This window comes from Gloeophyllum trabeum, assembly GCF_000344685.1.
Source record: "Gloeophyllum trabeum ATCC 11539 unplaced genomic scaffold GLOTRscaffold_00013, whole genome shotgun sequence".
Taxonomy (NCBI): domain Eukaryota; kingdom Fungi; phylum Basidiomycota; class Agaricomycetes; order Gloeophyllales; family Gloeophyllaceae; genus Gloeophyllum; species Gloeophyllum trabeum.
The window spans coordinates 1,258,176-1,272,760 of record NW_006920422.1 but is presented as its reverse complement, the minus strand read 5'-3'; the positions used below and the strand labels follow the sequence as shown (position 1 = coordinate 1,272,760).

Sequence of the window (14,585 nt, the reverse complement as noted above, 5' to 3'; positions counted from 1 at the left end):
GCCTGAAAAAGAGAATGATGGACCGGTGTGATCATAGATTTGCCTTGGTGTCATTGACGATGTTGAGCATGCTCTCGACCACCTCCTCGGGCGCGGTGACGTGCCAGCTCGCGAGGGTCTTTTTGGTGCTGTGGCCGACGGCAGTCGTGAAGATGGCTTCATGGTCAAGGGCAAGATCGACAGGAGGAGGCTTCGTGGACTGGTCCTTCAACGCGAGGGTGACAGACAGCGGAGCTTCCATGCTCAGCTTCTCGCCGCCAGTCGGGAACAAGAGTGCGCGGAACATGTCTTCGTCGGTCTTGTCGTCGCCGGCGCAGAAGACGAACTCGGCGTCCGGGTTCAGGTACAATATACGCTTCACGATTTCACCCTTGTTGACCGCAATGGGGCGAACCTCCAGGTTCTTCTTGCCTACCAAGACTGTACCAACAACCGTCAGTAAGGGAAGCCCGGAGTCGAGCACTAGGACATCACTTACCCTCAATGGGCCTCTTGTGCACCAGGTTGTTCTCGAGCAGGTCCTGGCATTGTCGGCACTGGAACGCGCCCCACTCGGGATCACTCGAGCGGTAGTGCCAAGTAATCGAGCTCTTCTTGACCTCAATATGGCTGCCCGTCGTACGCTAGCAAAACAAGTCTAGCCTCAGCACCCTCAGCGTGCCGTAAATAGGCTTCGCTCACCTCGGTGTAGAACTCAAAGATCTCGTGCACCTCGTTCATCCAGCTCATATCCAGGCTCTCGGTGAAGTTCGTCCACTTAGTCTCGCCCGGCTCTCGCATGAACCCGCCGTGCTCCGCGCTCATCCCGAGTTTCGGGAAGTGACCTAGGTGCTGCTCCAGGAAGGCCTGGTCACGCCCCGAGATGATGTACACAACGTTCTTCGGATCCGCCGTCAGCTTCTCGAGCGCCTCCAGCGTCGCCTCGGACGGGACCGCCATCGAGGGCGTCTTCACGATCGGCGTGAGCGTGCCCTGTAGGCAACGAGTGAGGATGAATACGAGGACGAGTGCAGAAACGGCCATACGTCGTAATCGAACAAGAAGAGTCTCTTCCCGGCCTTCTTGTACCACTGCTCCATGAGCTCCAGTGGCAGCCTAGGCGTCTGGCGCGCCATCCCCGCCGCACCGACCCGCTCGAGGAGCATCTGCGTCAGCGTCGCAGCCCACGTATGGCTCGTGTGCGTCGTGACCTGCTTGAACAGGCTCGCGTGTCTCCGTGCCTTCTCCTCCTCGGACATAAGCAGCCCGCGGTGCATCGCAGCTGCAACCTCCTGGATGATATATCGCGGTCAGTGATGTTTCATGACGACGTTGGTCAGCGATCAGATGCGCGTGACGAGCAGAACAAGAGCTGGTCTTGTAAGACGCCACAAAGAAAATAGTAAGCATCGGAACCGAGAAACGCGAACGCTCCGCGTTGCTTCCAAGCATTCCGTGCCTATCACCCAGATCCATCCAAATCTCAATACCTTCTCCCACAAAGAGTATAAATAACCTCCCAACACCAAGCTCCGACGCCAGATGATAGATAACACCAGAAATAACGACGAAAGGATCACTCACCCCGAGGTTCCACGGATTCGTCAACATCGCCTCGCCCATATTATTGCTAATCCCCATAAACTCGCTCAACACCAACGGGCTCCGCTTCGTCTTCTCCTGCGCAATCACAAACTCCATGCTCGTGGTGTTCATCCCATCGCGCAGGGGCGTGATGACACCTAAATCCGCGACACTCAGAAGCGCGTAGAACTCGTCCTTCTTGATCGTCTGATGGCTGCGCAGAAAGGAAAAGGGTTAGGCACCAACCGAAAACAAGGAACAGACACGCACTAGTGATGCACAGGGATAAAGTCCAGACTCCCGTACTCCCCATTAATATGGCTCACAATCTCGCTCACCTGCCGCTCCAGCTTCGGCGAGTCCGTCAGCGCGGGGCTCGTCACCTGGATCAGCACCACGTTCCCAATCCACTCGGGGTAGTCGTGCAGCAGCTTCTCGAACGCGCGCAGCTTCTGCACGACACCCTTCACAACGTCCAGCTTGTCCCGGCCCACGATGATCTTCTTGCCCTGGTACAGCGCCCGGAGCGCCTCTAGCTTGGGCTGGATCCCGGGCCGCAGTCTATCGGGTTTGTTTTGAGTGGAGGAAGATCGGGCTGCAGAACGTGCGTCTCACATGTCTTTCCCAACTCTTTCGGCGTCTACGCCGACCGGGCAGTGCCTTACTCCGGTGACATGACCCTGGACATCGATACCCTGGAATATAGACCAATGAGTACGTTGTACATGACAGCACCGCCCGGGACTCCACCCACCTTAGCACCGGCAGCAATCTCGTACCCACACACCCTCACGCAGCTGCTCGTGAAATGGCGGGAATACGAATACGTCTGGAAGCAGACGAGGTTCGCGCCGAGCATGCCGTCCAAAATCTCGTTGCGACCTTCAGACGACTATCAGTGATCAACGCCAGAGGAAGGAACAAATGAGCGTACGAGGCAAGCATCTGAACACTTCCGAGCTCGGGAAAGGCGTGTGCACAAACAGGCCGACGTAGGCCTCGGGGAGCAATTGGCGGATCATTCTAGTAGACAGTGAGTAAACCTAAGCTAAAGGATCAGCGGTGTCGGAAACACGTACCGAGGGAGCAGCAGGAGATGGTAATCGTGTACCCAGACGAGGTCTCCGGGACGGTACACCTCTCTATATTCCAAAGAGAGGTCAGGGCCATACCGTGACAGACAGGATTGAACAGTTGATAGCTTACTTGAGTTTCTCGGCAAAGATATTATTAACCTGCTCGTACGCGGGCCAGTGGCGGTCAGCCGAGGCGTACTCGGTAGCTACATCTTGCCAGAGCAGATAATGGAAGAGGGGCCAGAGGGCTGTGGCAGGGCAAATTAGTATGCGCCAACGAGGGGAGACTGGAGCGCGATGTGCACTTACTCTGCTTGCAATACCCGTCGTAATGTCCATGCGCGAGCTTATCGTCGAGCCAGACAGGGACGAGCTTGAGGCCTTTGCCCTTCACCTCGTGCTCCGTATCTTCATAGTTGCCAATCGCCTCCTCCAACGCCTTCTTGTCCTCCTCGGCGAGATCCTTGCTAGGCAGCTTGGAGCCCTCCGGGTTGGACGGGGACGAGGTGGCCGAGAACGATGGCGGGGACGCGTAGATGTCGCCCGTCCAGCCAATCAGGAGCTGCTCATGCGTCGCAGAGAGCGAGCGGATGCCCGAGATCATTGCGGCGTGCCCATACCTGACGCCGAGATTCCACTTGCTCTTGTTCGCCGGCGTGCCTTGCTCCTGCGCTGCCCCGTCGGTGATGTCAACGGGGCTCGGAGGGGCGTCCTCGCCGTCCTTCTTGGCGTCGACAGGCGGGGTGCTGGGCGGGCTGAGCAGCCCAGGGACGGACTGGATCGAGGTGCTCGGGGCAGAGGGCACATTGAGCGAGCACGTAACGGGCAGATAGTGGCAGACATGGATGACCCGCCCGGAGAGTGGGATCCCTTTGGCGTGGTGCTGCTCCTCGAGCGCACGGATGTTGTCGAGGATGGAGGGCAAGGGTGGGGACTGGGCGGTGTTGGCTGGCTCAGAAAAGGAGTCCATGATGGGGCACCGCAGGGTTAGGGGGGATGCGACCGAGTCTGGACGGTCTAAATACTAGAACAAATTTGTAGTAAGAAGGCGGGGTATTTGTAGAGCTGTAGGATAGTCGAAACGAGCGGCTGGTCGCAGATAATCGCAGGATGGAATGCCTTGGAAGGTTAGATCCCCTCTTGAATCTTTCGAGCAGGCCCGCCCGGAATGGCAGGTCGCGCGTTCGGCCCGGACTGGTGGCGGACTGCAGCAATGACGTTCTGGGAGCTAAACATCAGATTCGTCATTGGCCAGTCATCGATGGGCTCTTGTCTCTGCCGCCGACGTTGATCATGACTTTGTGGTCTCGACGCGGTGAATGCAAACGTGCGCGGCTTACCACCGTTCGGCGTAGCTCCTGTCGCGTCCGCTACACCCTTGTTCTCGTCTTTAGGAAGCCAAACAAACCCTGGCCAAATCTTCACAGAAGCGGTGAAAATTAATGTCTGGAGCGGTGTTTGAATTTACTTCATGTATGACAGAAGGAAGGCGGACTTCATCCCCGAGTCTGGGATGCGGCGACGAGTAGATATGCGCTGTGAGAGCACAGAGGCGAGATGGTGGAGGTTGGGGGGAAAGGAAACGTGGATTTGAAGGTATCGGACCGCTAGACTTTATACCACGAATATGTGAAGGCGAGTGATCACAAGAGTTGGCATATGTCGTACACAGACTAACACAACCAATTTTGGCAAGGGGACTACTATATTCGGCCGTGATCGCCCCGATTCGGCCCTAGAGTGTGGCACCTACTATTCCCTAAGCCCGCGGACTTACTGTACTCAACGCTAGCTACGCTGCCTGGCACTGTGGCATACTGTGGCATCGGTCAGCTGGCGCCAGTGGTCGTTCGTGGAACGCCGAGGCGCAACGTACAAGTTACATTCATCGCGCCGCTGGTAATCTCAGTGGATATATTGACGCGCTGGACTACGACAGGACCTATGCACTTCGAGGAAAAAGAGCAATACGAAAGGGACCACGCGGCCATCTACAACTGTCCCGCCCCTCCATCGATGTCTGCCACCATCCAATACTGGCATTCTCTGATCATCAAACAAGCAAATGCTTCCGCTTCATCTCCTTTATCACGCTGATCCCGAGCAGCTCATTTTTACGTGCCCGGCCCCGCAGATTCCCCATGCACGCGCGGGGACGATCAGGCTCTGTCCTCTTGGTCCAGAGTTGCCTGCTTGAGATAGATTCGTCGATTAGGCAGTGGATTTACCTCGGATCTGCAAGATCGCGGACTCGCTGTAGCCTATATACGAGCAGTGAGTAGCATATGTGCACCTCGACGTCTCGAAGTGAGGCGTTGACCATGTGCCTATATATACATATGTCCTTTGCATTTTGGGTAGCGAATTCGCTCGGGATAGACATGGCGGTACTATTCTGTGGGCAAGGCTCCGACGAGGTATGTACACCTGCTCTCCATGGATAAACTAATGGTCCAAGGCCTAGTGCAAGGGTTTTGTCGCCCAGTCAAGCAGATAGTCCCCTTGCTACTCAAGCATCCATGACCGATCAGCGTGAGCGCCTAGCGGAGGAGGAGAGCTGACTTGGCCCGCAGCTGCCACGGCTGACGGTAAGATGCGCGCTCCAAAGCTCGCGAACTTCACGACTTCGTGCTCAACATTCAGTGCGGCATCTCACCGTGGTCATCTTGACCCCTCGACAAGTTATCAGCAACCCTCCCAGTCGACACGCACCTCGCCTTTCTGCCAAGTTCTCCTCGCGGTTATGTTTCTTTCTTACTCCAGCACGTCTCCGCGTCCGTGATATTCTGAACATCTTCCCGAGAACCCAAGCTGTGGCGGCTTGGCTGGCGATGGCAGATACTCGTCACACCGGCCCAAGGTATACTCGCGTGCGAATGGAGAACGACGAAGAACTGGTCCCAAATAACAGAAGCAGGGACAATACACCGCAGCACGTCATTATGCGAGTCAGTGGACATTATCGAAGTCCATTTCGCAGTCCGGCGGCAGCCCCTCAACAAGCTCCACATATCTTCCTAAAGACACCCCTATCTCTCCCTCTCCCGTCGATAAATACAGCCTCCGGATCCCCCCGTGCGCTTCAAGGAACGCCTTCACCACCCCAGGTGCGATCGGGCACGGCGTGCTAATCGGGCTCAATCCATAGTCAAGGCAGATCGCGAGGACAGAGAGGTCCGGCAGGATCACCCAGTCGCGCTCAGGGTCTTGAATTTCCTCAGTCAATTCTTTCAGTATCTCCCCGATGTCCAGCGCGCCCATGAGGTACAGCCGCTGGAGGGAGGGCACGCTCCGGAAGAACGCGCAGATGTCGCCCTTGGCGTACCGGGGAACGTCGCTGTGGATGATCACGGTGTGCAGGGATTTCTGGTTCCTCGGCAGAGGCAAAGGCTCCGGGGGCACGTGCGCCAGCCCGAGACGTTCGAGGCGCGGGCAGGACATGAGTGCGAAGACGCGTGTTGTGAAGGAACCGTGCTCCGCCGACGACAGCTGGACGTCGCGAAGATACGGGAGGACAGCCGGCTGACTCACAGGGAATTCGTGCGACACATGCCGGCTGATCTTGAGCCGTTGTAGGAGAGGCGTGCGAGACAGCACATCGTACAGTTCGCTCCACCACATATCGGAGCCCAGCTCGAGGGTGGTTACTTTCGCTAAGGAGAAAAACATGGGCCAATCCCTGGTCAGGAACCCCGAGATCACGCGCATGCGTGTCAACACCGGCGTCGCCCACCGCCCTCCCCCATCAATCACCGCGTTGAGCCTGGGGGGATAAGCAAGGTTCTCCTCGCCTCCGCCCCAAGGGTGCCCACAGATTCGGCGCCTGCGAGGGTATCGGAACTGCACGGTTTGCAGCGTAGGGAACGCCTGGACCGTCTGTCCGGCCGAAAATTGCAGCAAGATCGCCGCTATGACCTCGTTCTCAGAGATCACAAAAAGCGTCTCCCATCGTGCCGTGCTAGACAGGAGGGAGCCCAGACGTCCGTCGGTAGCCCACTGGGACAGTGTATCGGAAGACGGATCGCCCGTCAAATGAACGCCGAGTGGAAGGGATTTTGAGCGCTCCAGGTACAGCGCGATGATTTCTCGCTGCGCCCTCCTGACGTCCGTCACGTCAGCGTATATATCGACCCATAAGTACGGATCTTCGATCGCGCTCATCCGCCATTCTCTCGACACACCTGACACCGCCGCCAAAAATGAGTAGTGTAGCGGCACTTGGGTTATCTCCAGTCCATATCGAAACACTCTCGAAAGTGTGTCGAACGATAGTCTGCAGAGTCATAGCTTTTGCATGAGTTGTGTCCGATATTCGTCGAGGGTCACGCACTCTGGCATCTCGCCACACTGATTGAATATAGACCCTTCAACCCCTGCAGGCTGCAAATACCCAGCATCCGATACCCACTACGGGAGCGGAACTTGGTAGAATAGCAGATACGAGGAGCGTGATGAAGGAGACTTCAGCCAACCTCTGATATGCAATCCGAGTGTCTCTTCCCAAGAAACTGGACCCACATTTACGTCAACTATATTAGGCCCGAAGCAAGCAAAAGGTCGACGGAGGGATGCAGGGACCGATTACTCTCTGACCTTGCCAGTGCTCAGAGCCTCTCCAAGTAGCAGACAAGGATCGTTTGTCGTGCACCACCATTAACGACTACCTGTGTTCAAGCAGAGGTTTGTCACGGCTTCTCCTGTCATGCATCAAGAACATCGCGAGTCGATAATCCAGAAAATTCAGTGCGCTTCCACGTACCATCTGACAAAAGTGCTGGAGTCTCTGACAACAAAGCCGAGTGTAAGCCAAAAGTCCGGTCTGTGGCACTCACGGAAGCAAACGATCTCTACGTCAATGTTGTGGCTGTGCAACGCCACCATGCCGAATGCTTCCAACTCCAGTTGGGCAGATGTGGCAGTCTTGCCAGTGAACTGTTCAACGTGTAGCCAGCAAGCGACGACGGGGCAAGAGAACTCTGTGCAGTGTTCAATCCATCTGAGCTGCGGACAAGATCGACCAGTGAAATGCCGCGTTCAAGTTTGTCAACAAAGCGAACGCATCCGCCGCTGAGCACGGGACGGAACAACAGCATCGGAGCGGGGAGATGAAAGGCTTCTAGCGTGCCTTCCGAGCGGACACCACGAGCGAGTGGCAACCATGCCGAACGCATGATCACGCTGCTCCAAGAACAACAGCTATGCAGTGACGCTGTCTGCACAACTCTCTGATCACCTGCACCCCTATCCTACGCGTATATAAGAGCGAGCTTTCCTTCAGAGTTCAACAAACAACTGCATTTACAAGTTGACTTAGTGGGAGAATAAGTATGCGTCTCGCCCTCGTCCTCGCATCCCTCGTCGCCGCCGCTTTCGGCCAGTCCATCGAAATTGGTGCGCCATCCCCGGGCACGACAGTCAGCGCCGGCTCCAATATCACCATCTCCGTCTTTAAACCCGTACGCCCATTCCCGTTGCCCTTGTGTGCCTCCGCTTTCTTACCTATCGCTCCAGAATTCCCTCACCGGCTCGACGGAAGTCGGCCTGGTCCTCGCGCTCAATCCCTGCCGGAACAATACCTGCTACGCGCCCACCGAAGTCCTGGGTAACGTGCTCTACTCGGGCGCCTGGCAGCCGGACTACAGCCAGCCCGCGGGCGCGCTGCCGCCGCACCAGAACTTCACCGTGCAGGTCCCCGAGGGGTTAGAAAGCGGACCAGCAGTGCTTAGTGCGAGCCATATGGTGTTGATTGGGGTGAGTGGGCTTGCATCAGCTCGACATTTGGACGAGAGTGACTAACAGCACGCGTATAGGCTGGTCCGGCGCCGGATATGGAGTGCGTCAACATTACGGTCAATGTTGCCTGAGGATATACTGGCTATCGTAACTGCGCGATTTGCATTTTCGAAGAAGTGCGTGGATTTTTAAAGGACTTCCTTGTATTTTAGTACTTCCCTCCCAACATCTGAGTCAATCGATGGATAATTTGAAGCGAAATTTACTCACTGTTACTCACCTCTGTATAATCCATGTACTTCTACCCATCGTCTTGCTACTGTACAGCTTTATTAGTACCACGTGCAGTCTATCACAAGCTTACCACCGTCGATCGCATGGTGTGCGGAAGTACCCAGGCATGACATATGTCCGCTAGAATTGGATCACCCAACTTCAGTCTCGCATATATGATGACCATTCTTCTTCCAGTCATACGGCTGTCACGCGGGCAAGAGACACGGCGAAAGCAGGGAATACCGGCAACACGATGCTATGCACCAGTCAATAATGAGTCCAGCTCGGTCGGTCCTCAACTACAAGTCCAAGTCGTGCGGCAGACCTTCCTTTAATTGGACATACTGGTCAAGGTCCCGAAACATCTCCGTCTCTGCACCACCACCAACCAAGCAGAGCTGCCGTACCACTCCATGCCCAATGAGAAGCATCTTCAGCAGCTCAGTGAGTAGCGGAAACTCGTCCCGGGCAGTATTAGTTAGGCTAGGACTTGTAAGCGAGGCAGCACGGAAGCGTGGCGCCCTTCCAGGGACCTGCGCATTAAGGCGATTATTTGCCGCACTATTTCGGCCATATTAACGCTCCGATGAGGTGGAGATGAGTGACGGAAGGCAAGGCGAACGTGTAGTCCGGCATGGTGTTTGTACCTTGGTGCTGGTTGCATATCAACACGATGGTGCGCACAGTTGCGAGGTTATCGAAGGGCACCCCAGTCACCTTCAAGCGGGGTGCACAGGACATATGGAGCTGCTCTAGCACCGGGCAGCAAATCGTGCGCATGAAGTTGCCCACCAAGTCAGTGTTACAGAAGGAGAGGTCGACGTCGTGTAAAGCCCGCAGCGTGAGGAATTTGACGGCTTGCCATGTCCTTGGCGGGGCAATGGGCGCGTTCCCCCGAATTTTGAGCCGCACGAGGAGCGGGGTGAATGACAAGGCTGAGGGCATATCTGACCAAGTGAAAAGAGAATCAAGCGACCAGCTTGTCCATGTCTACTTCAAGATCGGTGACTTGAGCCATTGTGAACTGGCCATCCAGGCGCAATCAACCCTCGCAAGCGGAGATTTGCCAGGACGGGAGTCACGCAACCTCTCAGGCCTTGACTGGACTGGCGAGCGACCTTCTGAATCTGTCGATAGATGGGTTTGCGCTTCAGAGACTTGTGCCCTGAAGTTCCACAGTCTGGAGAGTGGGGAGGGGTACCGAATGAATGCAGAGGTACCCTACTATCTTATATAGTAAGCTGAGCTCCGTAGCAATTCTTAGTCTGTGCCATCTAGGAGCATGAGTGAGGAGAAGCGGCATGTACGTGTTGAAGGCTTCGGTGTAGTGGCGGGCTCTCGCCGCACCCTCGGGCCCCGGAGTCCCGTAGGAGTAGTCGCACCCTGCGAGGTAGATATCCAAGGGAAATGACAGAGATTGTTCCAGATGCAGATTCAACATATAAGCTGCCCGTTCCCCAATGCAGCCCAAGTCGAGATGAATATCGGCCCAGAATAGAGGATTCCCGATAGCCGCCAGCCTCCACTGCTGCGAGACACCTGAGATCGAGATGAATATCGGCCCAGAATAGAGGATTCCCGATAGCCGCCAGCCTCCACTGCTGCGAGACACCTGAGATCGAGACTAGGTACGCTGACCTCGCTCGGCAATACCGCGAGCGAAGATATCCCAAAGGATCTCTGTCGGCAAGCTAGGCGCTGGGCCACGCCCTCTTGGGGGGCGACGGTCAGTCCGACGCCAATGACTAAGGTAGGCACAACTTACTCCGCTGCTGGTGGGAGCTCATCTATAGCAGACGATTCCATGCCTTTGTGGTAGGTAGGGTAGGAGATAGCGTGGGGGACTACCCCTCTAGAAGCAGCCTCAAGCGCTCAAACCGATAGCTTTCGTGGGACACATTAGGAAGCGCAGTAGGTCTGCGCAGACTCTGGTGGCCCGATTACTCGCCGAGAGGTTGACTCTGCCTAGACTCCGATCCAGAGACGACTTCATTGATCAGCACTGCAGAGACCTTAAGATATGATTATGGGGTTGATACATAGTACACTCTATGAAACCGGTCCATTAGCAACACACTGCGCATCAATATCGTACAAGAATGCCTCTTCAGCGTCAGTTCTTACTCCTCCAGCTGCTCTCAGCATCCGGTAGAATAGGCACGGCCGAGACAGGTCCGGTGGGCACCCATGCTAGCTTCTTCGTCGCCACTCTGCGTCTGTTGGCTTGAGGCGCAGCACGTCTTCGGGTGCTTCGCTTCGCCGCGGACTTGCTGACGATTATCTCCGGGGCCACGGAGGAAATCATGGCATGTGCGGCGGGCGACATACGAGATAGTGGGGAGGTGGCGAGCATAAGCAACTCTGCTGGGGTATATTGAGCAATGGGTATATCTGACATTGCACAAATCATGCGATTAGTCTTTGCTCCGTCGTTATCACCGTACTGTAAGATACTCACACCTGGAGGTAGGGTATAGAGACGAATCGTGACTGGTACATGATGAGGATGACGGCGTGCCCGAATGATATGACAGCGACGGGCTGCTGGACGGCTTCCGTCTGTGCACAGGGATGTACTTCTCCTGCGATGACGCCGACGACGTTCGCTCCATAGAGGGCGCACTGGAACGCGCGAAGGGGATGTCGATGGGAGCAGACATGACGAGGCGCTATATCACGGAGGGCGCGTAGAAGGATGGATAGGCAGTAGAAAGCACTTCAATGCTTTCGAACTGCCGAAACCCCCCAAACTGTGCCAGGTTCTTATACGATTACAGGAACAAGCGGACAAGCAGAGCAAGTCATCCTGTCACCGAAGGCAGTACGCATTGTTCAGCTTATCCATTGGTCCACGTCCTTGTCTCTGTCAGCGCAGCAGTGAGGCATATACAGGGAGGTGGCGGAACGTAGCAGACGCGCAGAGGACGATGAAGAAGGGTGGCGAAGGTTCTGGAGGTGAGTTCCTTTTTGGGCGTATGTATGTTTGCCGGTGTGCTGTGGTGCAGCGCAATGCTTGCCATTGCTGAAGGGAAGTCAAGAGTTGGACTCCCCGCAGCAAACACGGAATGACCAAGTCGAATCCGAGCGTCCGTACACAGTGCAAACAAAAGAAATATATACGTGGCATTATTAGACACAACCCCGTGTTTCGCCAGTAACCTATGTAAGATACAAGGGCCCATTGAGCCGGCACAACAACCGACGTCTACAAGAAGAGGAAGACATTTTGGATACAGGATCGCGTGCATACGAGGGTGATTGGATGTCTAGGGAATGGGCAGAGGGTTGAGGGATGAAGTAAAAATCATAACAACGTGCGTATGAAGAAAGGTACTATAACTTGGACAACAGGAGACCGACAACCACGAAGATGATGGTTGCTGGCGGGGTCACCACACAGTACGCCCAGAAAATGGTACGGCTGATGAGCCGCTCGAAGGCGTCTCCAGACGCGGCTTGTGTGATCTGCAAGAGGGAGAATCGTCAGGTTGGCTACTACTCGATGAGAACTTACGAAACGTACCTGAGCTAATGTGAGTGCAGGCGGCGACGAAATCAGGAGCACGTTCGAGACAACGAATACCGGGCTGGGGAAGTCCAATCGTCAGCACTCCTTCGGACACTCCAAAAACCAAGTAGACTCACTCTTCCAGAACGCGCTGCCAATCGAACTTGGCCGACAACGCCATCGCAGGCAGGAGCACCAGAGGCGTAATCACCATCCTCGCCAGCACAGCAATGAACACCGTCTTCGTCTCGCCGGGCCTCTTCCCCTCATCGCCCGACGCATTCATCAGCGTCCGTATCCCCTGACTGCGCTTCGCCCTCGCAAACATATTCTTCATATGCCCCGCAAGCGACACCTGCGACGGCACGCTGCGCAGCCCGCCATCGCTGCTGTGTGTCGGCAGCTTGCGCTTGTTGCTCTCCGGATCCGGCGGCGTGTAGAAGTACGCGCCGAGCACAACGAGGGTGATCGGGATGGAGCAGTTGCCCGCGGAGTTGAGCGCGCCTTTGACGGGCACGAGGTGCTCGTTCATGATGTGCTGCAGCGGCTGTATGAGCGCGACGATGAGACTCGCCAGAGCGGCCCACAGGGGCGCGGTCATGAAGTCGTTGAGCTTCTTCCAGCCTTTCCTGAACTTCGTCTTCGTCTGCCGCATGCGCGACTGGAACCGGGACGACGTCGGTTCCGTGACGGGGCGGCCAATGAGGAGCTCGTCGGAATCGTCGTCGTCGATGGTTGCGCTGTCGTACTCAGCGGACGTGGTGTCATCCGCGGCCCGGTCTTTAGGCTGGTATGCCGCGTCGGGCTTAAGGTGGTCGTTGGGGCGAGCGACGGTAATTTCTGGCGTAGATTTCCCGCTGACCTGCGTGGATGACGACGTACTGGTTTGCCGCTGCTCTGGGTATTCGTGACGGTGGATCTGCTCTTCTTCCGCGGATGGAGGGAAGGCGGTTTCATCAGGTTCCAGCAGAGGAGTAGCTTCATTCGTATCCCTCATCTCAACCGGTTCCGGATCAGCTTGAGCCAACAAACGGACTCCGTAGCTCCAGCGCAGCTGCATCCAAGGCCTAGATTAAGAGATGATATGATGAGCGAAACACGGTGCCACTTACCACCATACCCATGGTACTGTGCAGGACGAGATAAGTCAGCGCCCTTCCCACCATCGCATCCTTGTTATCATCGTCTCCCCACTTCAGGCCGGGCACTGTGATAACCAGACTCTGCATCAACGCGATGGGCAACGAGTTGGAGTTCATGAACATGGCTGCCGCAATCGCAAAACTACGTTGTGACCGCTTCAGCCTGAACGTGACGCCCAGGACATACGCGACGGCCATGGATGCCACAGTGGTAACAGTGAAAAATATTGGGATGATCCATAGTTCCTTCAGTTTCGCTGTAAGACGTCCTTAACCACATGAGCACGCCGACGAGCAAGGGGACTCACCAGGCGACAAGAAGAACGCTACTTTCGAGAACAACAGCGATGGCGTGAATAATGAAACGTTGACGCGGTTCAATTGCTATTGGAGCGTTCATATGCGGGCAGGGTTAACGTCAGATATACATTCCTGGCAACATCGATAACGACTAAAACACATACTTTCTGAGTCTTCTTGTCGAGCACTCCCTTTCTTGCAAGGATATATCCCGCTAGACAAAGCAGGAACACCTCCAGTATCGACTGTGCCGCGCGTTCCCGTGCATGTTAGCTCGACGATAGTGCACCCAAAATCCTCATCGCTGCTCACCTCAAAGACTACTTTCAACAGTGGCAATATGGGGGTATCTAGAGGGGAACCCATCTTGAGGTATTCAAGTCGTAAACGGGGTCGTGAGAGGGACGTTAGAGGTATAAGAAAAGTTGCGCAGCCCTGCAGACATGACGCAGATCAATATAGGCCCGCTCCCTGCCTTGAGTCAAGGTGCCGAGGCCCGGGACAATAGGCTCCGCGTCAGGACCGATCGGTGCTGCCGGTAGCCATTCCGGGAAATCCGGACCCGTTCGAGCCATCGTCAAGTCTCCGCGCCCCCTCCGGACACCGAGCAGCCCTGAGTATCGGGTGCACTTGGCAGATAGCAGTCAACCTTCTACGGCCGAAGGCCATCTTTCATGCACAGAGCGGGATGTATACGTGAACTCTCAGCTGAATTGCGCGGTGGGAACGCATCCGCTGCAATATCGTATCGTGCTACCGGAAACAAACAGGTGGGGCGTCGGCTGCTCAGGCGGACGCGGGTGACATCACGTTTGGCGTTCTTTATGCTGTAGCCTCGTTGAATACGCCAAGTCGACGCTGTCGTCGATGTAACAGCAGTATCGCAGCTAGGAACGACGACGCAGTTGCGGAGACGGAGTCGCTCAAAATATCGCACCTGCTCAGTATAGCCCTCAATCAGGCACAAAGGGGACACGGGACTGGAGA

General features: G+C 55.7%; 6 protein-coding genes across 6 annotated transcripts; 1 reads left to right on the top strand and 5 right to left on the bottom strand.

Moving 5' to 3' along the window:
* Nucleotides 1-31: 31 nt before the first annotated feature.
* GLOTRDRAFT_95970 (trehalose 6-phosphate phosphatase) lies at nucleotides 32-3,609 on the bottom strand (the record flags this gene model as incomplete). Its single annotated transcript, XM_007871341.1, has 12 exons — nucleotides 32-420; nucleotides 479-623; nucleotides 682-972; nucleotides 1,026-1,271; nucleotides 1,564-1,777; nucleotides 1,834-2,124; nucleotides 2,179-2,258; nucleotides 2,318-2,445; nucleotides 2,498-2,586; nucleotides 2,643-2,705; nucleotides 2,770-2,887; nucleotides 2,949-3,609. The coding sequence occupies 12 exons, from the start codon at nucleotides 3,607-3,609 to the stop codon at nucleotides 32-34; spliced, it is 2,715 nt and encodes a 904-aa protein (XP_007869532.1).
* A 1,979-nt stretch (nucleotides 3,610-5,588) lies between these two features.
* GLOTRDRAFT_95969 (uncharacterized protein) lies at nucleotides 5,589-6,924 on the bottom strand (the record flags this gene model as incomplete). Its single annotated transcript, XM_007871340.1, has 2 exons — nucleotides 5,589-6,738; nucleotides 6,821-6,924. 2 exons carry the CDS (start codon nucleotides 6,922-6,924, stop codon nucleotides 5,589-5,591), a joined length of 1,254 nt encoding a protein of 417 aa, XP_007869531.1.
* A 1,042-nt stretch (nucleotides 6,925-7,966) lies between these two features.
* On the top strand, nucleotides 7,967-8,503 carry GLOTRDRAFT_95968 (uncharacterized protein; the record flags this gene model as incomplete). Its single annotated transcript, XM_007871339.1, has 3 exons — nucleotides 7,967-8,095; nucleotides 8,151-8,390; nucleotides 8,450-8,503. 3 exons carry the CDS (start codon nucleotides 7,967-7,969, stop codon nucleotides 8,501-8,503), a joined length of 423 nt encoding a protein of 140 aa, XP_007869530.1.
* Nucleotides 8,504-8,947: 444 nt separating this feature from the next.
* On the bottom strand, nucleotides 8,948-9,593 carry GLOTRDRAFT_132489 (uncharacterized protein; the record flags this gene model as incomplete). The annotated part of the gene is made up of 2 exons (XM_007871338.1): nucleotides 8,948-9,209; nucleotides 9,271-9,593. 2 exons carry the CDS (start codon nucleotides 9,591-9,593, stop codon nucleotides 8,948-8,950), a joined length of 585 nt encoding a protein of 194 aa, XP_007869529.1.
* A 1,036-nt stretch (nucleotides 9,594-10,629) lies between these two features.
* Nucleotides 10,630-11,364, bottom strand: GLOTRDRAFT_112279 (uncharacterized protein). Its single transcript, XM_007871337.1, has 2 exons — nucleotides 11,107-11,364; nucleotides 10,630-11,039 (listed from the first exon to the last, which is right to left on the bottom strand). The coding sequence occupies exons 1-2, from the start codon at nucleotides 11,306-11,308 to the stop codon at nucleotides 10,762-10,764; spliced, it is 480 nt and encodes a 159-aa protein (XP_007869528.1). The 5' UTR covers nucleotides 11,309-11,364; the 3' UTR covers nucleotides 10,630-10,761.
* Nucleotides 11,365-11,745: 381 nt separating this feature from the next.
* On the bottom strand, nucleotides 11,746-14,046 carry GLOTRDRAFT_117738 (uncharacterized protein). The gene is made up of 7 exons (XM_007871336.1): nucleotides 13,911-14,046; nucleotides 13,763-13,843; nucleotides 13,607-13,682; nucleotides 13,269-13,555; nucleotides 12,294-13,210; nucleotides 12,172-12,235; nucleotides 11,746-12,113 (listed from the first exon to the last, which is right to left on the bottom strand). The coding sequence occupies exons 1-7, from the start codon at nucleotides 13,962-13,964 to the stop codon at nucleotides 11,982-11,984; spliced, it is 1,611 nt and encodes a 536-aa protein (XP_007869527.1). The 5' UTR covers nucleotides 13,965-14,046; the 3' UTR covers nucleotides 11,746-11,981.
* Between the last annotated feature and the right edge of the window lie 539 nt (nucleotides 14,047-14,585).

Bases quoted from the DNA above. Each gene is read 5' to 3' on its own strand.
- GLOTRDRAFT_112279 (XM_007871337.1), bottom strand. From the start codon at position 11,308: ATGTCTGCTCCCATCGACATCCCCTTCGCGCGTTCCAGTGCGCCCTCT. The intron at 11,040-11,106 runs GTGAGTATCTTA...GTGCAATGTCAG, and splicing joins TCTATACCCTACCTCCAGGT to ATATACCCATTGCTCAATAT.
- GLOTRDRAFT_117738 (XM_007871336.1), bottom strand. From the start codon at position 13,964: ATGGGTTCCCCTCTAGATACCCCCATATTGCCACTGTTGAAAGTAGTC. The intron at 13,556-13,606 runs GTGAGTCCCCTT...GACGTCTTACAG, and splicing joins AGCGTTCTTCTTGTCGCCTG to CGAAACTGAAGGAACTATGG. The intron at 12,236-12,293 runs GTGAGTCTACTT...GGACTTCCCCAG, and splicing joins TGGCAGCGCGTTCTGGAAGA to CCCGGTATTCGTTGTCTCGA.